Raw genomic sequence first — 24,564 nt, 5'->3', positions numbered from 1 at the left:
GCAGCCCAGCCCAGGCTCCAGCCCAGCGCGGGCCGGTGGTAGGGAGCGCTAGCCCTCCTCCTGCCTAGCTACACTAACCCGAGTAGTAAGTAGTTATATTTATCAAAGACCATTTGCTGCAAGTGATTAACGTTAATTTGATTTCCTGTGAGTCAATTTCCTTGAGATATGGTAAATAGGCTATTACCTGTTATTGACCTTTACTTTATTAAAAAGATTTAAAATTAGCATTTATATATATACGTCCTTCCAAAAAAGTTTTTTTAATAAAGAAAAATATTTTTATAATCACATTATGCTTGCTAGCTGAGGCTGTAGTTCCAAAGTTAATGTTAAATAAAGATGGTAATTAAGAGTGAATACGATGATTATCTTTAAACTCATCTAAAGGACTGACCCCTTCCTTCGCCTCCACTTGAATTTTCGCTCCCGAGCAGAGCCGGGTGGAGGCGGAGGCGGGGGCTGGCGGGGCAGCCGGCGCTGGGCACCACTCCCGCTCCCGCTCCCTGCCAGCCCAGCCCCCTCCCGGGCTGCCAGCCTTCGCCAGGCAGGAGGGCAAACGGCCCGCTGCGACTCCAGGCAAGGCTCGGCTCCCGCTCGGTGACAGCGTGCGCTTCGGGAGCCGCCTCGTCTCCTAGGTCTGGCTTCAACTGAGCAGGAAGAAATTGCGTCCACGTTTGATCATGAAAGCAAAAAGTTTATTCATGTTTGAAACTACATATAACTACCACGAGGAAGACTTCAATCCAGGGTGTAATCCAGTTAGAAAGTAACACGAAACGGTTTAATACATTAGAATCACTGCCACAAATTATTTTCATGACTCAGTTTCAGAATCGCATACAATACAAAAGAGAGAAAGAAAGGGCCCCCTGTTACACAGGGGGCAATATACAGTACTGAATACTGAAGTCTGTATGCATGACAATTAGTTGTTGGGTTTTGCGTGGATTAGTAACAAGATGAAGAACATTCAAAATGTTTCTCAGTATTTACAACAGTCTCACTGTTTTGTGTTAAACCTAAGACCCCATGTTTCCACTTGAGCTTCTTTAAAAGTTGCCAATGCAACCCTGATTCTTTTAAAAGATTACAATGTACATTACATTTCATGGGGAAACAAAGAGTTAATTACAAGATGCAAAAAGATAAGAAAGAGACAAACTACAGCGTGAGTATCGTTCAGAGGTAGTAAGTGAGCACTCTAAGCTACAGAACATGTTGAAAGTCTATTGGTTTGTATGAGTTCGCATGAGGTAATAAAGCTGTGTTTGATTGGTGAGATGTATAAATACTCTTTTGCTACACTATGTACAACACTCCGGGTGAGGGGGCTTCTTTCCTTGGTTGCTGTGTTTGTGGTTGGCTGCCAAGGAGAGGTAACAGCTCTCGGCAGGCGTGTGCAGCACCTAGCGCGTACTGTAAAACCCCGGCTCCTGGCTTTCAGAGATCAGCAGCGAGCGTCTTCAGCTCCGAGGAGCAACCTACGGCCGGTGGCGAAAGACAGAGGGGAGACGCGGGGTCCGGGCAGTTTTAGCAAGAAAAGATGCTCCTGGTTTTCCAATCTAGTTTGTAAGACAATAGATCACAACAGAAATGTGACGAATAAGGATTCTTCAACACAACCACTGTTAACCGAAATAACCGAACAGCTCTTTTTATTCCAACTCTATAAGAGATATGAAAAGATGAAACACAATCAAAGTCTGCAATTCATTTTGACTTTCCATGGAAATAAGCACAAAGCTAAATTTAGGGGAGGTGTTTCTTTGTGTCTGCTCTTGCGATTGAGGTTAAGCTTGTCCTGTACTTTTACCCTTAAGGCCAAGTAATTGGCAACTGTTAGATCAACATCGTTAAAACTGCTGACAATAAATTATGATAAAATAGTTACAGGGCTATAAACAATGCTAAATCTTGGCCTAATTGGATAAAGTGCTTTTTAACATCGTGTGTTTTAAGTATAAATACAAATGATTATGATACCTTTAAAAAACAGATTTACCAAGTTTTCTAATAAGACAAGGTTTTACAGTAAAGCTGTAGGTGGTTGGCTACAAAAAACTCTTTCCTTTTTCTCCTGTGACTCTGAATGCGCTAATCAAGGCATCTCAGCTCAGGGAAAAAGTGTTGCTAGGAGATTAGTTAGAGGTATCAGAGTGCACACTTCCCGGCCCTTCTGTCGGGGAAGTCACAGAAGATGGAGTAGTTGCGTCCTGCCAGCCTCCATTAGCCTGAAAAGGGAAAAACAATTCAATTGATACGATTACGCATATTAATTATACCGCACACTGAAAGCATCAGACTGGCAAGCCCGGGGTTTGGGAGGAGATGCTCTGCGAAGGAGATTTTCCTGCTCTCCCTCCGGCTGCAGAATTTGTGGCGGGAGGCGGCAGCCGGCGCTCGGCGAGCGATGCCGAGAGCGCGCTCTGCGGCAGCGCCAAGCCCTCGGCGGAACGGCAAGCTGAGCACCCAGAAGCCGTTTGGCCAGACGTTAGCTGCAATCAGGACTTTGGGATTTCCGCAAAGACCGTCCGTGCCTGAATGAGGAACATCCCTTCAGCCGACACTTCAGCTTTCTGCCCCCGGAGGAGCAGGGTCTGGGGCCATGGTGTTTAACCCCCTCGCTTCCCCGGGCTCGGCGCTGCCTCTCGGCCCGGCAGAGCCCTCCGCAGAGCTGCTCCACCCGCCGTCGCAGGGCTGCGAGGCGGAAAGGGGCCGCTCGGATCGGTTTTCCAATTATCTCTCATCGCAGCCCCCGTTTCGGACGCTGCTCCGCGTCTCCGCACGCCGCCGGCCCTCGCCGCCTCGGACCTGCGTCAGCAAGAGCAGCGCGCAGGAACAAATTTGCCTTCTGTCTCGGCCGATCGAGGCAATTGCTGAAATCAACGTCTGATCACATTTCTGCTGTGGCAGACAGCTTGTCGCTACATATTTTTATGTCAGTCAAGAAGAGGGAGGCGCGGGGCTCGTGAGTTGGGGGACGCTGAGTGGAAGTGACGGGGAGGCCTCTCCGCGCCGCCCGCCAGAGCCGCCCCGGCCCCGCGGCCCCGGCCGCGGCAGGGAAAGGTCAGCCCATGCTAATGCGCTCCTGATGGCTTCGCTACCGGAACCACCCGCGCCCGCTCGGCACCGCGGGCTGCGGTACCGCCGCGCTCTCCCGGGGACGGGCACGGGGAGCGACGGCCTCGCGCGGGACCTCCCGGCCTGCCCGGCCACCGGCCCCGTCACGGCCGGCCCGCGAGCCCCCGGCCCGGCCAGGTGTCACGCTCAGCAAACCCGCTCAGCTACCGCGAGGAAAGAAAACGCTTGACGGCTCCGACAGGAGGAGAGAGAAGCCTTGGGAGCCATCTCCTCTGCAGACGCGAAGCAGCAAACGGAGGAGCTCTTCTCTGGACAAACCCAAAGGCTTGGGTCTGGCTTCTCTGCAGCAAAATTAACGGCCACACCAACCTGCCATCGCACCACGGCGGGAACCTCGCCGCCCGCTTTAAAACACCCGACTGCTCAGACGCAGGCTGAAAACGTACAAACTCCTGCCGCGAATGCAGAGGCACCGCTGCTTTTCTGTTTTTTAAAGATATGAGAATCTACTTAGAAAAAGAAAAACTCTTGTGCAGATAGGAGTCTAAAGATATTCCATCTGAAGTAAACATCATTCCTCTTTTATCCAAATTTATAAACAACAAATGTACAATATTTTTACTCAGCTTGGCAGCTGGAGGAGAGGTTGTCAGCAAGCATTCTTTTTTTCAAATAAATTAATCCTTACTCTGGTGGTTTGAGATTATGCACTGTATTATACAACAGCGCCTTATCAGGCCTCATCAGTGAAGATGGAATTCATGTCTGTAAAATGCTGCAGGCAATCACAGTTTCATATTTTATCATGTTGATAAGGATATCGCAAATTCTCTGAAGCATTTCGAAACACTTAAATGAAAAAGGAGAAATGCAACTAAAAGGCTTTTTATATGGTTTGTTGTGGGTTATTATGAGTTATTTATAAACCCAAAAAGAAAGATTTGACATTTCAAATGTAAAAGATTTGAGTATTTAATGGTACTTTTCTCCCTTTACAATTGAACATCTTCAATCACATTTTAAATCATTAATATTTACTCTCATGGCAAGTGGAAACCCAAAACCAGGGAAAAGCCTCCCCTTCCCCGTGGCTGCAGCACCTCGGGCCGGCTCTCCCCACTCCCTCCCCGCGGGCGCCCGACGCTGCTCAGCACCTGCACCAGGCTGGGAAACGGGGAGAGACGGCCACTAGCCAGGGAAGGCTCCATGGTGATTTTAAAGTCCACGAATACGAAGGAAAACAAATGAAAGTCACCTCTCAAGCAAATATGAAACACTAAAAAAACCACTAATTTAAAGCAGTAATTGTTGAAGTTGTAAATGAGAGCAGCAAGCTGCAGGTGAAGGATGAAAAGGATCTGCCGTGGGGCCCTCGCCACAGAGGCTGCTGCCGTGGGTGGGATTTCCTCCCAGGCTTTCAGGCCAACAGAAGAAAACATCTCTGCGTTTATTTATCCTGGCGCCTCGTGTGCAGGCTCCGGGGTCCAGGCTGCAAGGGTCTGCGCCCTGCCAGATCCCATCGCCTACAGCGAGAGGTAGGACACGCAGCACCCAGCACCACCAAGCCCATAATCCCTCAATTCACTCGCACCTGTTTGCCAGACTCACTACTCTCTCCCGTCGGGAGTAACAAGGCCAAAGCGCCCCTCAAACACAGCAAAAACGTGCACCCTTGAAGCGGCTAAAAGCACACCAGAAGCACGGCCCTGGCGCCCGACTGCAGGCGGTAACCAACGCAAGCGCGGAGTTATCTGACCGTCCCCGTGCGGGACCAGGCGCCTCCTCTCCAAGGCTGCTACTCTTTAAGTCATAAGGCTGAAAAATACAAAAATTCCAATCGCTCATAGTCACGGATCTAGGAATTTCTCTCTTCTTCTGTTATCGAGGCTTCTAGCTGTATCAAGGGCTATTCTGCGGTTCATCCCCAAAGATGCAATATTAAAAAACGCTATTGCCAGAGTAATTAATACATGTATTAATGACCGCATTTACCTGACACCGTGCTTATGGCTCTCCAAACTATTGTTCCCCTGGGTACTCACATTTAAATTATGTGGACTGTACAGTGAATTTCCTCCCAAGCCATCACTGTATCCTCCCGTCTGATTGATAACATGACGCAGGGTATCCACCTTAAAGTAAGGGGAAACAAAATTCATCATTCCAAATCTATTAAAACATCATCACTTACAATAGGCAACATTTTGAATTATGTGAGCCAAAAGGGTTTAGCATCTTCTATGAAAGGCAAATTTATCAATCAAGAATGACTGGCAGAATTTCAGCAAATCCTTGCATGTTAAAAGCCATACATCTCTGCTTCTCACACCAGCCAAACAACTTCCTCACAGCAGTGCGTCCTGTAGGTCCTTCTTAAGTGTCTGCAGCAAAGTGCTGTGCATATTTATACGTCTGTGTATGCTTGCATGTATGGGAAGAGCTTATGGCGCATATACTGCATATAAGGCATGGAGTTAGCCCTGTCTGAAAGGATTGGAAAAGTGACTGAGAATGAGGTGTGGTTTAATAGCTCAATTAGATGTGTTCTGACATTTAAATAAACAAACAAATAAAAGCTTGTCCAATAAATGAAAGAAAGTTGTTTAAAAACAAAAAAAGGAAAAAAAGGAAAGGAAAAAAAGAAAGAAAATTCACTGGATTTACAGTGTCCATGGAAGTCAGATGCACCCAATCCCATTCCATGAGCTCAAGCCAGAGCCGAATGCATTCACAAAGCTTAAAATTTCAATCAGAAAAAAATCACTCTTTCCTTTATATTTGTGGAATTCAATGCTGGGGTAAGAATAGGTCACATTCAGAAATATGCAGCCTCCACTCTGCAGCGAGGCACAGACCATTGAATAGAGCGAGAGTAAGGTGGAATTTTTAGCCCAAACCCTACCCTGCTAGAAAGGCCCTACTTTGGGGCATCTCTCCTACCTGTGACTGCACATTGGCTCCGACTTGGGACCCCTGGTAAGAATCCCCATTCAGACTCTGCATGTTCATGAACATGTCCCCAGAATTTGGGAGGTTAAAAGAACCAGAAGAACCTGGAAAGGAAAGAGTTAGGTAGCTGAATAACAGAGAGCTGCAAATATATCACCCCAGAGACCTGAGGGCAGGGGAAGGAGAAGCAGACAGGAGAGGAGCAGGCAAGGCAGCGCGCAGCAGAGGGAAGGCTGCTGGCCCCGGCGCGGGGCGAGCTCGGGCCACCGGCCCCCCGCCCACCGGCTCGCCGCGGCCCGGCGGGGGCTGCCGCTGGCTCTCGCCGCTGCGCCGGCAGAGCCCGAAGCCCGACCCAGGTCAGCATTTCCCTCTGCCTGTCCAACGACAGGTTTTCAGGTCGGGAGCTCTCCTCCGGTGGATCGCTTCATCGTGAGACGCTATCACCAAACGCTCGGAGAAAAACTCATTTTGAGTCTGTGCTTAATGTCTCCTTCCAGAGGAAATGGCTGGCAATTTCTAATTAGCCGATTTATTACCGTCAGAGGAGGAACCTTTTTCTTACTTTCTCTTGATTAAAGTTTTTTTCCCCCATGGATCTTTGTACCCTTTAAAAGTTGTCTACAACTAAGTCGCAGCAAACTTCACTGTAAATAGTGTCGAGCACATCTGTGCTTTGCGGAAACCTTTGCCTCTGGAGCCCCAAAAAGCCACTTCCTCCTTACGCATCCCCCCTACTAATTCAATGCTTCGATTTGCAACGTCAACCCCACGCTGGCGAGACAGTTTTTAAATACTGCAGAAGAACATGTGGTAGAGCAACTCCAAAATACAAGTTGCGTCCTTAGATTTCTATTTATAATACCAACTCCATTTCAAGCAGCCCAGAGTTTAAATTTTAACTAGTGCATGCTAAAATATTCCTCTATTTTGTTCATATCTTGACAATAAATTTAACAGTTCTACAAAAACAGACTTGGAGCTCTGCCTCATTTTACGTTATTTTCATTGAATGAGAGAACGCTTAAAATATCTACGGAAACAAGCTGCCAGAAGCCCGAGCCAGGCAGGCGTCACCACTGCGGGAGCCACGGGGGCCCCGCTCCGCTCCCCAGTACGGCTGCGGGAGCTTCGCCGCTGGGACCACCTACAGCCACCAGTGGTCCAGCCTGGAGGTCCATGGGCTTGGTACCACTGCCCGTGCCACGAGTAGGTCTGCTAGGGAGCTGCAGCCTTCTCAGCCGGCCGAACCCACCGGGGCACCGTCGAGGGCCTTCCTTTGCGGACAGCCCTTCGGGATGCTGTAACGCACGAGCCAGGTACGTACCAGAGTTTGGTGTGGTGGGGGAATTTGTCTGGTTGTTCTGGACGGCCGCGGCCACGGCGTGCGCTGCGGTCACAGCCGTCTTTGCCGCGTAGAGATTGGCTTCTTCCTGGAACTTCCCGATGTTCTTCTTGTACCTGATTCTCTTATTGCCAAACCAGTTGGACACCTGCAGTGGGGAGAGGTGGGAAGGGTGAAGGACACAAAGCGCTTGCTCTGGCAAAGCGTGATGACTCCGAGACGTCATGTTTGGTCCAGCAAGTAAGTGTGCCCCAGTCCCCAACCTGTATCTGCTGGGTACTCCAGTTAATGACGCAGTAATCGAGAATCAGCTAAATACTACTATGGATAAGAGTGCAATCTGGGTCTGCTTCTCTGTTGGCAAACTGATGCACAAGGGGTGGCCCTGATGACAACACATGCCCTGGAGCTTGCTGTAGCACTTCGTACAGCATTGTCTCCTCCTTCTATGAGCCATTTGCCATGAACTCAGTGCAAGACCCCGAAAGCTGCTGAAGGGGACCAAGCTCCGGTTGAGTGAGGGCCAGAGGGCAGGGAGAGCAATTGTTCTTTATTTTTGGGCTGGAACAACCTTGGCAGCCCACTCATAGAATGGTGTTTGGTCGGCTGAAAATGAAAGGAATCACATAAATCAATAATGGCTGAAAAGTCACTTTCTCCTCTCCCTTTGAAGATGCTGTACTGAAGCCAAGATGGCTCACGGGGCACTGGCTATTAAGCCACGCAGAGGTCACGGCTGGAGCCGTTCAGAAAAGTTCATACAATCTTTCTCACTGGCTTTGTTTAACTACAGCTGCTATAACAGAGCTCCTAAATAACAAACCCAGTTTGTAACATGGACGACGGCCAACGCTGCCGAGACAAAAAAGCATCTGCAACAACGCAGAGGTAAAGGGGAGGGGACCAGCTATAACAGAAGCAGATATCAGCTGGCCCTGCAGCGAGGGACCCTGGTGTGGGGCGAGGCAGGGGCTGGGTCCCGCACTCCCTGCACGCCCGTGGCTGTGCCTCGCCACGAGCCGTGGCAGCTCTGCGGCAACCACCTCTAACACCCCCGTGCTCCATCGCAGCACCCGGTACGGCACCCACATCAAGGCCAGCAAGGCGCCCCGCTGCAGGCGGGAGACAAATCCCGCTGTATTTTATGTAGCTATAGCTTTTGTTTAAACACAGGTAACGAGAAGCCTCTAGCTTTTAACGGTATTACAAAAGCTACCTTATACGTTCTGTTCCCTAGATAATACTCCACCATATTCTATATAGTGCACTTAATATTACCTTGTCAGTCAGAGAAGCAATAATACATTAATGAAACCTAGCAAATAATTATTGTGGACAATCAGATTATGCTTTATTAACAGTTTCATAATTGAGGAATCTCTGTACATCAACAGTATTGTCCACGGATGTGTGCGAGACCCCTCTGTTTATGCACGCCCCTGGACCAATCAAACAACAGCCATCACTAATAAAGGTTTATTTAATTCTCACAGTAAAATTTTAATATCACCAGCAGCCTGGGGAAGCCTCAACGAGTGGATTCGCTTGACATCAGATCGTTTCCATTCTGCTAGTCCCAATACTTCTTAATCTTTAATATCAAGGCAATTAAAATTAATGGCCACTCATCCAGAGCCACTGTGGGCAGTGTTTCCTTGACATCAATTGTTTGATGGGATTACCTAGAGGTTAAACTAACAAGCAAGGTTTAATTGGAAGCAATGAGAGGAGCAGCGATCGTACGTTATGTTTAACCCGCATACCACATCTAAATGAATACCCAGAAATGTTAAACTGCTTCTGAGATTAAAGCCCGCGGCCCGTGCACCGGCAAAGCGCGGCGCCTGGGGCTGCCCCGAGGAACCACGGCATCCCCCGGGGTAATGCAGCCACCGCCCCGGCCCCCCGGCCTCGCGGCCCAGGGCCCTTCGCCCTCCCGCGCAGCACATCAGCGAGGGCTGCAGCCGAGCGTGCCATGGCCGGGGACACGGGGCTCCGGCCGCAGCCGGTGTGCGCGGCCAGCGCGGGCGGCCGGACACACGTGGCACGAGGCCAGGGCAGCGCACGAGCAGAGGCTGTGCCGGGCACGGTTCAGGCTGGATTTAGTGCCGCGGCATTTCTCCCGGGGGGCTGCGCTGGCTGCCCACAGCTGCCCCGCGCGCCCGGAGCACACCTTGCCCTGGCCCTCGCCGCTGGCACCGCCGAGGGCCGGGACGCTGGCGCCGGGCTGCCTGCCGGTCAGCACCGGGACGAGCCACGGTACCCGGGCTCCTTGCCCAGCCCCACCCTAACCCTAAAAATGAAAGGTGTCTCCACCACGAGCTGCTTCACAACACATTTTTCATTAAAACAAACTATCTCTTCACATACAAAACCAATGAACATCTTTCTCCTCCTGATCATTGAAGGCCAATTAATTAATTGAGCTTAATTGTATGTTACATTCCAAACAATACTGTTGCACTTATTTATCATGTTAATTGCAATGTTAAATGAAAAGACAATAAATTATTACTTAAATCATCAAGATGCCTAACGTGGGATTTGGGACGGGGCAGGCCTGCCCCGTGTCTCCGCACTGGCTGATTTCCTGGGATCAACCCGCGCTCGTTCTGCAAACGACGCAGCAGATGCGAGAGCATCACTGCTGACATCACTGAACTACACATTTACGGACCACGGAGATACCTCCACTGTGTTTCCAAGTGTTTGGAGCACACAGTTTACATTCCACACCGAATCAAATGACACAAAATAAAAAAAATTTTGAAAAACAATGTGGCACAATTATGGTACGTGACCTAAAGCGAAGAATTTTACTCTAGAAAGTATTTAATTAAGCTTGCATCTTTTTTTCCTTGCTTCCCACAGCGGCCAAGGGGTGAGAGCCTGTACAGCCACAGCTCTCCCTGTCAATCTGCCTACAGAACAAGCAGACACAGGCTCGGAAGAAGCAGAGGCAGGAGGGGTGTTGAAAACCAGCTTCTGCATTCTTTCTTTAAAAGAATTTTAAATATATTCTCTTGTCAAGCACATCCTTCTTTTGTTTGAAGCAGTGAAAGATTCTATTGCTGTAATCCATGGACACGCTTTCAGCAGTGACTGTGCCCCTTCCATAGCCCACACGACAGACTGAGAGCTGCTCATGACACCCTGGGAGAGGCTCATCCGCAAAAGTACGGAACCTCAGCCACGGTAAGGGGAGAAGGGATGATACGGCTGATCTCCCTCGAACACGTGCTGATCAGGTAGCTCTAAATTACAGCCAACGATGTTCTCTGTTATGCACATTTTTTTCCCTAGAATTACCTTTTCCGTACTCTTAAAAATGAAATTGTGCGAGGTGCTCATCTTAATAAATAGTTTGTCTTTATGCTTTTCTTGAAAAACCTTCTCTACATATTATTTTAAACACCAATATCAAAACTGAAACCATCTATCTCCCATCTGCAACTAAACAATTCTGGGAGACAATTTTCTTTGCAGCTCGGTAAAGTGCTATGGCAGCAAGATTTCCAGTGAGCTGCTTAATCTGGGGGGATGAAAACCCAAAACACTCACTAATTAAGTGTTTGAGAGAGAAAATGCTCTGCCATGAATCTGCCCCCCGCATTTACAAGGCACTGACAGTACACGAAAGGAACACCTTGGTCCATCTTTAGGAGAGGCTCCAGGGGAAGCCTGGCTCAGCCTCTTCATCAAAACACGAACCACAAACTCCAGGAGTTTGGAAAGCCACCCGTTAATGGGTTTTGGTTTAGGCTTTTTTTTCCCCCCAGCCCTCTGCACCTCTGGGGCTTTTGTGGCACCGGAGACAAATACAGCATGGTGCCAGCACGGCGACGTCCGAGGGACTCCTGGTCGCGGCTGGAAATACCTGCGCTCAGAGATTTTTCATAAAAGCCCCGTGCAAGGTGGAGCTCAGCCTCCCACTCGGATGCCGCTGCTTATCCCATGCGATGCTACTCCTGCCAGGACTGTAAATGACTGCTCCGTTCACCCCCGATTTCTGGACTGCATCCTCCCACTTCCGCTGCCAAGCACTAGCGCAGTGTGCACTGGGCTATTTTACAGCGCTTGCTTAGAGCTTTTCTGCTAGACGGCCTCAAAAATGAGCACAGAGAGACAACCCCAGCGCAGTCTGACCTAGTAAACACCAACTAACCCTGCAGTCCTGCCACGCGGCCTTGGGCAGTGCCTTTGAGAAATCACAGATTAGGATACCCGTAGTATCCACACTTCCCAGCTGCGACAGCAGATCCGTCAGGAACCTTAGCAACCAGCGGATCTCAGGCCCTCCCTCTCTCACCTACACGCTGCTCTCCCACCAGACGATGCACTGCCCCGCTTTCAGGCCTCCCCATCACCCGGAGGTTTTCCGAGCCGTTCGTAATACCTTGCCAGAGGGAAGCTCCGGCCGCGGCCCCAGACCTGCACCCCTGGCAGCCACCGTCCCGGCTGCGAAGCTCAGGGTGCTGGCGCTACGGCGGACGCAGTGCAGCTACTCCCATCGCTCACTCCGACTTCCTAATGGATTCGAGAAACAACTAATTCATGCTTGTATCAAATATTACAGCGACAAACCTATATTCATGTCACAGGCTCACTGCTGTTGCTACATTTTTGGACCATCTGCCTGCCTTTTATTTCATTTTACGACATATACATTAAATCTTATCAACCAACCAATTAAGAAAGAAATCAGATCTATTAGCACTAGAAGCAATCAGTTATGGCTTCTCAAATGTTCCATCTCATTTCCCTCAGTCACTTCAGCCTTATCTAGATCTAGCTTTTTATCTGTCCACTCGGTGGGATCACCAACTCCTCTGCCAGGCACAACCCAGCAGCTGGGGGGGGGACACACAGAAAGCACCCCTTCAGCAGGCCTGCTCTGCTCTGCGCTTTGTCATCTCTCCCAGTTACATCCTGCCAGCAGAGCTGCAGAACTTCTGGTTTCTCCACGTTGGTGCTGGTGGCGTGGCCTCTCCTAACTACACAGCAGGCTGCCTCGGCTCGTGTGGGAAGATTTTTGGACACCACTTACTGGAGGAATTGCTATAAAACATCTCGTGCCAATGGGACTGAAACCAGCAACAAGGCGTAGGGCTGCAGACCAAGGGGCCGAGGTGCTCCGTGCTCTCAGGCTGTTTGGCTGGTTCCAGGCATCCATGGCCGCCACGGGGATGCCTGCCAGCATGGAAGAGCTGCCCAGCAGCCACCACGACTGCCCCTGCACCTGCTGGGGCTGCAGTCACTCGTGTGATGCTAACAGTGATGAACGAGCGAGAGGGAAAGAGCTTGGTGCTGAATTTCTCCCCAGAAATTCCTGTCCATCACCACAGCCACTCGTAAGCGGACCAGGAGAAACTGTCCCCATCTCCATCCCTTACCTTCCCCTGGCACAGGCGTTTCCCACCCTGCTTGGGCCACGGTACACGCTGAGTGCTGAGGAATGAGGAATGAGTAAGGAGAGTGCAAGGCACACACACGTCTCCGCTGGCCTCTCCTGTCATAGGGCAATTTTGCTAGGGTTTGTACTGAGCGTGCATCCAAAGTCAATTAAGTGATACCAAATTTGGGGGAGCTGGGCAGGCTTTCATTTGAAAATCTCCAATAAAGTGCCTGAATTTCCCATGCTTTCAAGGGAGACCTATAAAGTAAATCCCAATGCAGGTCTTAATTATAAAGCTAAAGGTTGCATTGCTAATAATGCCAATACTGCAGCCTGCGATCATTAATAGTTAACACATTCGCCGCAGGCATTGTTCCTCTAAAGGACCTGAAATATTGATAAGCAGAGCTGATGGAGCTGGGAGGAGATGGCACAGCGGCCCTCGCAGCGGGTAACAGGGTGACTGGAGAACTTGGCGAGAGCTGGTGAGCTTTCCCTGCCACCCAAGCACAACCTTCCCCAGGGTGTATGGGCCAGATTTGCTGTGGGATCATTTGGGTTTTCTATCAATCTATAGGCCACAAGAAATGCAAAGTGCTGTTTTGCTTTTTAAGCTACCTGGCAAAAGAAAGGTGAAGGAAAGCTCAAAGGAGCAGCATCATCGGCCTGAGCATCGCTGTGAGACGCCAGTCCAGAGCCGTAAACGTACTTTGGCCCCCACTGCAAGCAGCCGTGGCCAACGACGGCGTGCACTTCTGATGAGGGAGATGCTGCGTTTCTGACACTGACTTCACAGAAACACCCGCGATCCACGGTACGAGAGCCGGTCTGCCTAACACAGCTCTGCTGCAGGGAAAGCACTCGTCGCTTCAGTACCTCGAGAGCGGGAATTTCTGGCTGGCTTAGAAAAACAAGCTCATGCAATCAAAGAAATTCTGATCTACAGAGATAGATTATGTGTTTGTCAATAAACTGGCCTTCCCCCGAAATAATGGGAAGTTGTAACAAATTCATAACAGACAGTAACGCTCAGCCAGGAATCTTACTGAGTGCGTACAGAGAAAGCTGAGGTAAAGCCGGGTGCTAGCCTTGTAGCCTTTTTATCTCTGTCTCCATCTTTGTACGCGCACCCTTTTTCGCCCAGCACAACCCCAGCACCCGCAGGCACGCTGCCTTTCCTGCAGGGCTCCGCCGTGTTCCGCCACCCTGCCGGACTTCATCACGGTCAGCAACGCCAGTCTGAAGGGTTCCCAAAGGCGTGTGGGGCAGGGTCCTCCTCCACACCGCACGCCTCCGTCGCAAGCGCATCCCAGAGCCGGAGGCAGGCGGCAGCTTCGCAAGGGGAGCCGGGGGGTCCACGCACTGCCCGGGGGCCGGCCCCCGCTCCCACCCGCCGCTCACCTGCGATACTGTGATGCTGCATTTCTTTGCCAGCTCTTCTTTGGCTTCTTCACTGGGGTAGGGGTTACTGAGGTGGGAGTAAAAATACTCGTTCAAGATTTCTGTGGCTTGTTTACTGAAGTTACGCCTTTTCCGCCTGAAACGAGAAGAGAAAACCACCGCTGTTCTTCCAGATGCAAACAGATCCCCGGCAGGGCCAGCTGGGGTGGAAGCGACCCTTGTTCCACACAGCCACACCACCTCAGCACCCTGAGCCCTCCCGGGCAGCCCTCCACGAGGGCTGCGACACCCACATCGCTGCGTCCAGCCCGGCACGGGTCTGCGCTCCACTGCTGGCCTCACACCTCCCGCCCGCCCGCAGGGCTTCGCCCGCGGCTGCACAGGCCATGCCGCGGCAGAAAACGCCGCGCGGCGACAGGCATGGCAGGGCGCGAAGTGGGGCAGCCCGCCAGAGCCCCTCCGCTGCCCCACCGCTCCGCGCCGACAGCGGCCGCACAAACCGCCCTGCCTTCAGCCGCGGGTCGGCCGGGGCTCCCGCACGGGTGCCGGGGGCGAGCACGGCGGGACAGGACGGGGCGGCCGCGCTGCTGTGTCCTCACGCGGCAGTCGCTCAGCTAACGGGCTTTGGTGAGCAAGCGGCTTGCGGGGCTTTGCGACGGAGACCCATCTGCACACCCTCCTGCGAGGGCCGCGCAGCGTGCTCGCGGTGCACGGGCAGGTACCGAGGTGCGCAGCCCCACAGCCCCTGCAGCCCCACGGCCCCCGCAGCCCCATGGCCCCCGCAGCCCCACGGCCCCCGCAGCCACCCCACAGGCCCCCCGCAGCGAGGCGGCACCGGCTGGGGAGCAGCGCAGTCCCCTCGCCGCACAGGGTACAGCGGCGGCACGGCCGCGACGCCTTCCCTGCGAGCCCACGCCGGCTGCTCTGCTGCTCCCCAGACCCCCGGGAAGGCAGCGGCTGAACGCTTCCCGCCGAGCTCCTTCCCCGCAGGGCTGGCTGCAACGCAACCGCTGCGCCCCAGGCCAGCAGCCAGCCCCGCAGCAATCCCCAGCGCTCTCTTCCAGCGGTATCACGGTGCTGCTAACTACGCTGCATCCTGGAGCAGGCAGACTCTCCCTAGAGCGGTGTTTATCTCATTACTGTGCTTCCGCTCATTTTGCCATATTTACCTTCCTCCCTTTTAAAGAAATCACTTTAAAATGTGCATCTGCAAGCTTTACCTTTTGCAGTTACTGGAGCTCTCCGTAGACGTTTCCTCCAACTGTTTGTAATTACCCTAATTTGCCACACCTGCCAGTGACCTCCTTGTTAATAAAATTATTTTGCTCTTGTTTAGCTCCTCACAGCTTTCAGGTGTGAAGCATGAGCAGGCTGCTGAAGGCAGGCTCTGCGTGGTGCCTGCTGCTCCGCCGGGCTCCGCCGGGCTCGGCTCCTGCCCCACCAGGCTCTGCCAGCTGCCAGGGTCCCGCTCTGCGGAGGGGGGCCCTGTGGGAGGGATGGGGCTGGGGATCGACACCCCACCTCGCCAGGGATCCCAGACAAACCTGGCTGTGCCTGCAAACCCCCTCCCGACCCCCGTCCGCCTGCTTCCTCGCAGCCTGCCGAAAGCACAGCCCGCGCCAGAGGCCGGGGGTCTGTGGGGAAGGGCGCTGAGCTCCGGCAGCGACACGCGTGTCCGAGGACACGTGTGCTGGCCGTGAGCGGTTCGCAAGGTGCTGCCTCCTCCCGCGCTGCAGTCAGGCGACAGCTTGCTGGGACACGGGCCAGCAGATCTGGCGTTGGGAAGCGTCGCCGCCCTTCTTACCTCGGGCGCGCGCAGCTGCTACCCCAGCGCCAGCCGCAGCCCGTCGGCGCATCCCTCCCAGAGAACTTGGCTCTTCCATTACGGGGTCAGTGTTTTGCAAGGCTGGCCTTATGCTGCGAGACACCGGTACCAGCAGCCATTTAAACAACTGCCGGGGTGGCAAAACCGCCCTTTGCACAAATCCCGTGCGACTCCCACAGGAGCGGGGTACACAAACCTCATCTCTGCACTGACACCGCAGAAAAGACGGCGGTGCCCGCGAAAGCTCTCAGGCAGGAAGCCCCCACCCGAGCTGCCGGGGGCAGGACGGGCCCTGGCCGTTCCCCGGGGCACAGCAGGGGCCCTGCCCGTGTGGGGACGCAGGGCCAGGCTCTCCCCAGGCTGCCCAGCAACTGCCCCTTCCCCTCCAGAAAGAGCCAGCGGCACTCGCCTCTGCCTTACCTGGCATCGAGGAACCTCGATCTTAAAATCATGACTGCTTCACAAGTACTTTGTTTGAGCTGCATCTGGATGGAGCTGAATTTTCGATGAATGATGCCCACCATCCTTTCAATCTCCTTGGGAGAAATGGGACGTGTCCGGCTCTGTTCTCTGAGAAGGTTCATCACATGTGTGGTAAATTCATTACACGCCTGCGAAGGAAGGAGAGGCTTAGGAACTGTTTTGTGCTTTCCCACAAGGACACAAGCTCGGGCCTGGCTGTCGGGGGGACGGCAGCGCCGAGGGGGCTGGGGGACCCTGGCACTGCCCCGTCCCCTCCGCACACGCACCGACGTGAGACCCGGCACCCTCCCGCGGCAGCCAGGACAGCCCAGCGGCCGCAGCTCAGCTCCTTCCGCGCTTCCTATCCCCCTCGACGTCCCCACAGCCCAGCCAGACCGCAGCGGAGAGGAGAGGTCGGGATCAGCGCGCGCAGCGGCTGCGGGCAGGGGGATGCGAGCAGGGACCAGCGCGCCCAGCAGCCAAGTGAGCAAAACCCGGCGAGGGCTGCCCGTCCTGCCAGCCGAGCCCCACGCGGCAGGTGAGGGTCTCTGGACCTTCCCGAGACGCCGCGTGTGTCCCCTCAGCGCGTGGGCTTCGGCGAAGCCGTGCCCGAGCCCGGCCTGTGCCGCACTGCCGAGGAGGAGGGGAGCCACGAGGAGCCATCCATTACCCGTCCCAGAGCAGGCGAACAGACACCATGACAGAAACTTCTCCAGGCTGCATCACCGACAGGCGCCGCCCGACCCGAGACGCCGCGCGACCGAGCGGCTGTCACCCCGGCTTCCCCCACGCAGGCTGGGAGCTGCCACCAACTCTGCTGATTTATGTCTCCCTTCTCTCTTTCATAAACAAACCCCGGGCTGCCGTCTGCGAGGCAGCGCTGCGCGGCGGCCACGGGGCCGATGCCTTCCTGGGGGCCAGCGCGGCACCCGTGCACGTCCCGGGCACCAACGCGTCCCCGTCCCGACGGAGCCCCGGGGGCAGGAGAGGGGCCGGGCGCAGGGCAGACTGCTCTGCCCCCGAAGACGGACCGGACGGAGCGGGCGGCGAGCCAGGCCGAGGCGCCTGCGGGAGGTCTGCGCGTCGGCTGCGCGAGCGCCGGCCGTCGCAACGCCCCGCTGGGCTGCGACCGCGGCCGAGTGAGGCCCCAGGGTTTCGCTGCCATGCACCTAACGTAGCGGGCGCTGGGCAGGATGCTCGGCAGCCAGCAACCCACACGAGGATGCACTGCAAGTGTCGGCCAGCCCACACACGCTGCGTATCTGTTTGACTCGAGCTCCCCTCTTCCCTCTAAAGCCAGGGCGAAAAACATCAATGTGATTTGTCTGACAACCAGATTTTCACGGATTCTCTTGCATTTCAATAGATTGTGCGTGAGAAAGAGTTAAAAGTGAAAAGTTTATGCATCTAAAAACTCATAATTTCCTATAACATTTGCTGAACGTCTCACAACTTATTAAGTGAAGCCATCTATGAATGCAAATGCTGATTAGCAATTTGGCAATAGCCCAACATTCGCAGAATTCACATAGCTTTTCTTTAAACCAGTAGTTCATACATGATTAATTAGAACATCTCATTTATGTAGTGTGCACTTTAGCTCATTACTCTAAGTAAAATTCGTTAAGTATTTACATTTAGATAATTAAAATCTGGGTACACCCTTAAGAAAGATGCATACACTTCAGGCAAAGTGATTTTTTTTTTTTTCCTTTACACTACTGAAAGTAAATTACAGGCTAATTTACATCCTTGCAGCACCCGTTTGGAGGCAGCGCTCCGGCTCAGCTCGGCCACCCTTGCCCTGCCACCGCCGTGTGTGCCGGGGTCACGGTGCCGCGGAGGCTGCGCGGCACGGACGCGCTGGCCCTGGCACTGGGACCATCCCATGTCATCTGCCGAGCTGCCAGGACCACCTGAGCACGCGCGGCTCGGTTCGGCCACCCAACCGGCCGCAGAAGGCCCCGCTCCGGCTCCCCGGGCGAGCGCTGCGCGGCCGTACGGCAGCGCCGGCACCACGCCGCGGCAGCTCCCTGCCCCAGGCCAGAGAGCGGCTCTGGCTGCCCCAGGGTACGGCCGAATCCAAGCATCTGGCACCGGGAGAACGTCTCAGGCGCACAGCTTGTCACATGCCCCCTTGTTTGCAGATCTGCGGAACGTAATTTTAAAGCACAATAAATATAGCAACGGTTGCATTAAAAATATTTTCAGATATGTCTTTTCTATGAGAAATATTTCTCCACAAATATAGTATCAAAAATTGGATGTTTCCAAGCTAAAGTGAGTTGCTTGCTTTCAAGAAGCAAGAATCTTTCCCTGAATTTACTTGGATTGTTCGATGAGACCCCGTTTGGTTGCGGCTCCTCAAAGGGCCTGGCTTTAATTTACTTCACCAGCACCTCCCCTCTGCAGAGCTGCTTCAGTGCAGCAGAGTGGAAGCAAGCTCAGAAGACCCTGACGCTTTGTCTTGTTTTCTCTTGTTTATTTATAGAGTCCGAGCTACTTGATCCCTTTTTCAGCACTGTTTTTCAGGCCTCTGCTTGGTGCCCGAGACATTATTAATAATGTCAGGTTATAAGTGATGGTCTTGTTAACCTGCCCAGAAACCTTGTAGGAGCAGGGATGCTCCTGCGAGCCTTCGTGCTTCATCAAGGCTCCAAGACGGGCGCGAGAAAAAGAGAGGCAATGGCCCAAGCCAGTCCGCAGGGGCACGGCGCCCAGCAGCGCTGGGGCTGGTGCGGCCTCCCGAGCAGCCACACTGCACCCCGCTCTGGGGTGAACCCAGAAGGCATCTGTGAACTCAGGAAGCAGGTTCCCAGCTGCTCCGGGAGGCCTGGGACCCTTACAGTACTTTTGCCTACAGCAAAAAATGTATTTCAGTGTAATTATAGAAGATAGCTTTCAATATGTCATCTCTATTATAGTAGCTGTAAATTATGGAAGGAGCTGCCTGTGTACGGCCATGTCTCCCGGCGCACGGCGAGGGGAGAGCTGTGTGATGGCGTGACACACTTTCCATTTCTCTTTTTTTTTTTCCTGAGCGCATTTCCCTGACTGGCAACAAACGTCAGGATCAAACTCTGCCTGGGAAGCACCGCCCGGTCCTGCCGCCGGCCGCAGCGGGGCCGCAGGAGGGCCTGCGCCGCGACAGAGCCCGGCCGGCGCTGCTGCCCGGCTGCAGGAGGGCACCCGCACGCCGGGCCCTGCGGCCGCTGCAACCAGAGACGCAGAGCCCCGGCTGCCCTCGGCCGCGGGGACGGGCGCTGCGCTGAGACGCGCCGGCGGGAGACCGGCCGCTGCGAGGCTGGGGAAACGACCGCATTTCTGTAGCGCAGACGTTGCTGGGCATCAGCATCAACGGAAAGCGCACGCGTTTCAGGGCAGCTCCACCTCTCTCTCCTTCTCCTGGCAGCACTTGAGCATCCTCCAAAGTTTCCCGCGGTGTGGACGGACGGTTGCGACATTTCAGCCGAAACCTTTGCAAATGGAGCTACAGGGCTACAAACGCTGCTGCTTCCCCCACGTCATTAAACTGATCAGAGCCACGGGACGCTTGCCAGGCACAGCTGCGAGCACCGACCTGCAGCCGCCTTGGCCCCGGCCTGGCCGCCGGCCTGCGTCCCCGCGGTTCTACAGCACGCGCTGCTGCCGGCCATCAACCCGGCGGCCATCCCGCCCCAGCACCGCGGGCTGCGCGCCGGGCGCAAGGAGAGCCCACGGCTCCGTGCGGGGCGTTTGGGGTCCTTGGAGGGTGCGAGGGGGTCGTTTGAGGGAGAAAAGGAGATGTGAGCAAAGCCCCTGTCGGCGTTTGCTCAGTTATTTGTTCACCACTCGAACAACACAGGGCAGCGCCGCTGGCACCGGAACGATGCCGGCCTCGTGCCGCCCAGGCCATAGTCCGGCCAGTGTCTGCAGCGGGACGCTGCGTGGGCCGTCCCCCCACGCCTCCTCCACGCTCCCCCGGTGCCCCCCACCCACTCCCAACCGCCCATCGGTCACTTCCACCCGCTGCCGGCCTCGGCCAGCGCCAGCCGGCTGTGCCGGCGCAGCCCGTCAGACCGTGCCTCTGTTTCTGGTGGCAGAAAAAAGCAAAGCAAAGCAGCCAGAGACCGTTCAGGGGGTCTTCACACCAAAACAGGGAAGCTCTAAAAGGCAGAGCTACCAAGCACCCCGGGCGGGCGCTGGCGAGGCAGGGAGCGCAGGGTGCCGCGGCGGAGCACGGGCTGCGGAAGGAGCCCGGCAGCACGGCGCGCTCCGCGCCTCGCCCTCGTGGTTCTGAGCGGTTTGATCGCTGCCACCACGTCTCTTTTGTGGTTTTGGTCTGCACAGCCCGAGGCTTTGCCGTGATGGGCTGGGGGCGAGTGCAGGACTTCCCCGGCTCCGCTCGGCAAACCGCCAGCTGATGAGGTTCGCTGAGCTGATTAGGCTCAGGGCTTACACGCTTTATTAGGACACCTCTGGGAGGGGAAAATGAAGACATCGCTTGAGGCTTGCAAGGGCCAGGGGTCTCGTGCCGTGCTTCCCTCCCCTGTCTCCTCTGATGCCGCTGCTCATTGCAAACCAGAGCAGAGGAGGCAGAGCGGTCTCTCCCGGGGGTCACAGGAATACCGGGGTGGCACAGCCCCCCATCCCATGGGCAGGAGCCCCCTGCACCCAGCACCAGCCCGCAGCACGGGGCAACCGTTCCCGGTGCCTCCGGCATGGCAAACGTGGTGGGTCACCAGGTCCTGGCAGTGAACGTAAACCCACGGGTCTCTGCGGCACGCTCTTCACTCCAAAGACACCAAGCACCGGTGTCCACCTGAAAGGCTTTCACTGGGATTTCCACACTTCCTAGCCGTAGCGGCAGCTCCCGAAGCCCGGGCCAGGCGCTGTGCCGGCGCCTCGCTGCCTGCTCCCTTGCCACCCGCTACGGCCGACGCGCCGTGGCCGAGCCTTGCACCGGAGCCTCCCGCCGCCAGCTCCGGGAGCCCGTGGCTGAGATCGCCAGCACGGCCCTCACCCGCCGGCGCTCCCCGGCTCGCCAGACCCAGCTGTGCAACACTTCACCACGGGCACAAACGCGGCCCCGAGTGACAGACAACTCCTCTCCTCTCGCCCTCTCTGGGCTGGCTCAAAGGGGAGAAACACGGGCTCGGGTGCTGCTCGTACGTGGTTACAGACAACAGAAAACATGCAAGACATGCGTCCTGGGTCCAGCGAGCGGCTCCTCGAAGCCCGACGGACTCCCGCAGCATCCCGGCTCTTTACGGGGAGAGTGGGGTGGGGAAGGGGAGGAGGGGACGTGGTCCGGAGCTGGGCAGCGGCGGGCGCTGGCAAGCGGAGGTGCGGAGGAAGCAGCGGCAGGTACACGTACAACCGAGAGGCTGATGTCTGACCTGTTCATATTTCTCCAGCTCTGTGTGATAGATTTGTCTGATCTGGGTCAATTTGGCTCTGTAATCTGAGTGTTCAATAGAGTTATCTGAAGACCCTCCTGAGGCTGCTGCGGCTGCAGCTGCTGCCGCCGATCCCCCACCTTTCTCCGGACCTGAGACTCCTTCTGCCAGAAGCATATTGTCTAGTCTCATTAGCTGGGGATCGGGAGGGTCTTCCTCCTGGGCTCCTCGGATGCTCAAACCTTGGGCAGAAAAGAGAGAACAAGAGAAAACACAGTCAGTATTTCTCGCATCTGCCCAGCCACTGCCCGCTCGCTGCACGCCGGCGAGGAGCCCTCCTGCCCACGGCCCTTCCTCCGTCCCTGCGGTGGAACCCGACGGGCGCCCTGCTCCGGGGCCGGCCCCGTGAGCCGCAGCCCAGGCGGGTGCCGCGGGCGACGGCAGTGCTGCGGGACCCCTCGGCTCCCATGCAGAGCCGGAACGTCTTCACCAGGCTTTTGAAGGACCCTGCAGAACTTTCAAGCACTTCACTGTAAGTGCTGAAGGAGTATTCACATGAGCAGACATACGCCTTCCGGCTGGCTTCCCAGACAGAGCTGAGTCTGCGCAAGGCTGGCGTTACCCTACACATTATATCACCTCGACGCAAGACCGTGTGGTAAAAGTAAGTGCATTATTTATTTGGAAATAATTGATTTGCTTCTCATTTCCTTCCAAACGGACCTAAGCATCACGTTACTCGTATGGAGACTCGCACCACTGGATTCCACCCTCCTACGAGGTCCAAGCACTGGTTTAAAATGCCCAGGGAAAAAGCTGCCACTCGCTCCCCAACTACCAGAGACTTCAGGGAAACAGCAGGGAGGTGCCGCGGCTCCCACCGGCACCAATCCCGCGGATGCAGCCGTTTCCACGCATGCCCATGGTCTCTGGCTCCATGCAGGTGGGGCTGAGATGTCACCTGGGAGGAGGGAAATGGTGGAGACAGAACCAGGAGCATCGCCTTGGGAACGGCGGCTGCGGGAGCGGGGTGCGCAGGCTCCGGCCGCCCCTCGCTCCGGGCTCCCCTCCTCTGCCGGGCACCGCGCCGGCCCACGGCATCGGCCCGCAGGAATTTGGCTGCTATCGCGACGCCGGGATGCCGCGTACGTGTTGAAAATCGCCAGTGCTCGTGCACTGTATTGTTGGGAACAACATTTTAATCTAATTCTTATTTCAAATCGAGAATTTCCAAAGTGATGCTCAGTCAGCAATCTCTTCCACATCCTGTGGATCAAGGCTGACAATTTGTAAGTTTAATCAGGTCACGCAGGCACGGTGCCAAGCTGTTATCAACAGTGCCGAAAAGGAAGTTTAAAAATAATTACAGTAGTACAAAAATCACTGGAGCCGTGGCTTCTTGAATCAACGTTTCCATTAGAGACGTAACACAACTGCGTACATCCCAGCCCAATTAACCTCTTTAAATCTGTTTAAGAGCAGGTATTCGCGCTCTGGATAGAGTGGGTCCCGGGGCCTGCCGCTGGCACCCCGCGTGTTCGCCGGGCGCTGTGCCTGCCTCCGCTCCTCGCAGCGGCGCGGGCTCCGAGCGGGCTGCGCCAGACGCGGCGGCACCGTCCCCAGCTGCCACGCGCGCAGCTGAGCACCAGCAACGCTGCTTTCTGCGCTGCCCGGAACGGCGGCCGCTCCCGCGCAAACGGATTTCACCCGCGGTGTCCCAAACCCCAGGCGCAGCGGGAGGTGACCCCTGACTGGCCAGCCTTCCAGACCCAAGAAAGCAGAGCATGAATTTTGCTCTAAAATGCACATTTTAAACCCGTCACCTTCATTTAAAACTATAATTCTGTATCATTTCATGGGAATAATAAAAATGTCTCATCATCTCTTTAAATTATGTCTGTTGCCGGTTCAGAGGGCCGCAGATGAGCACGGCTTGACAACATCACGCCTCATCCCAGCACGTCCCAGGGCTGGCACACGCGTGTTGGGACAGCCCTGGCACGGCTCCGGCCACATGCGCTGCTGCCTGGGAGGGCGATGCCGCCCTGGGGGTCCCCGCAGCAGCAGGGTGGGGGTCCCTGGCCGAGGGGGCCCTGCGCCCAGCCCCGCTGCGTGGAGGCGGCACGGCTGCGCCCAGAGCCCCGCTCTCCCCTGGGACCTGCTGCCCTCGCCCATGCGGTGCCGCGACCAGGGGATGATTCTTCGGCATCGCTTGGGTCAGCCGCTCCTCCTGGTCACCGTACCGCTCCTCTGCGCTGGTGCCAGCAGGTTTAGCAACGCTCCGCTTTTAATCCGCTCCAGCTCCCGCTCCCTTCTCATGAGGGATTTCTGCTGTTGTTTCTTCTTTTTGCTTCTGGACTGTTTCTCAGCCCATGTTTCCTGTGCTCTGTTCCAGCTGGATTTCCCCAGCTGCATTTCTGCTACGGAACTCCTCCACCCCCCAGTACCACGGCGGTGGTCCCACTCCGCTCCCCCGGTGCTGAGAGATGCCAGGCCGAAATCCGCAGTGGAATAATGCGCTACAATTGCTGCGATTTCCGCGTCATTTCCTTCCACCAACAGGCCAAAGATTAAAGGGCTTTGTCCAAAATGACACTCCCCATCCAGACTTCAATTAATATTCAAAATCCCCGATCCTCCTTGTATAAATCTGACAAAGGACAGCGAGCACTCCCCAAGGTTTAAACGCAAAAGCTGATGTCTGCACCGGAGACCGAAGGAGCCGGCG

General features: G+C 55.0%; 1 protein-coding gene across 2 annotated transcripts in view; it reads right to left on the bottom strand.

Annotated features, from left to right (window-relative positions):
• Positions 1 to 391: 391 nt before the first annotated feature.
• Positions 392 to 24,564, bottom strand: part of PBX3 (PBX homeobox 3) — a 114,954-nt gene continuing 90,781 nt past the window's right edge. The window contains exons 3-9 of one of the 2 annotated variants that reach the window (XM_075439108.1): positions 21,837 to 22,078; positions 16,417 to 16,607; positions 14,172 to 14,307; positions 7,358 to 7,523; positions 6,025 to 6,137; positions 5,127 to 5,216; positions 392 to 2,234 (exon numbers count right to left, since the gene is read on the bottom strand). In XM_075439108.1, the coding sequence (XP_075295223.1) occupies positions 2,142 to 2,234; positions 5,127 to 5,216; positions 6,025 to 6,137; positions 7,358 to 7,523; positions 14,172 to 14,307; positions 16,417 to 16,607; positions 21,837 to 22,078 (1,031 nt within the window). In that variant the 3' untranslated portion in view covers positions 392 to 2,141. The remainder of the gene's footprint in view (positions 2,235 to 5,126; positions 5,217 to 6,024; positions 6,138 to 7,357; positions 7,524 to 14,171; positions 14,308 to 16,416; positions 16,608 to 21,836; positions 22,079 to 24,564) is intronic. The other variant, XM_075439109.1, reaches the window with a different exon arrangement.

This window comes from Opisthocomus hoazin, chromosome 19, assembly GCF_030867145.1.
Source record: "Opisthocomus hoazin isolate bOpiHoa1 chromosome 19, bOpiHoa1.hap1, whole genome shotgun sequence".
Lineage (NCBI taxonomy): Eukaryota > Metazoa > Chordata > Aves > Opisthocomiformes > Opisthocomidae > Opisthocomus > Opisthocomus hoazin.
Note: the sequence above shows the minus strand (reverse complement) of the source record. Positions and strands in the feature narration are given on the sequence as shown.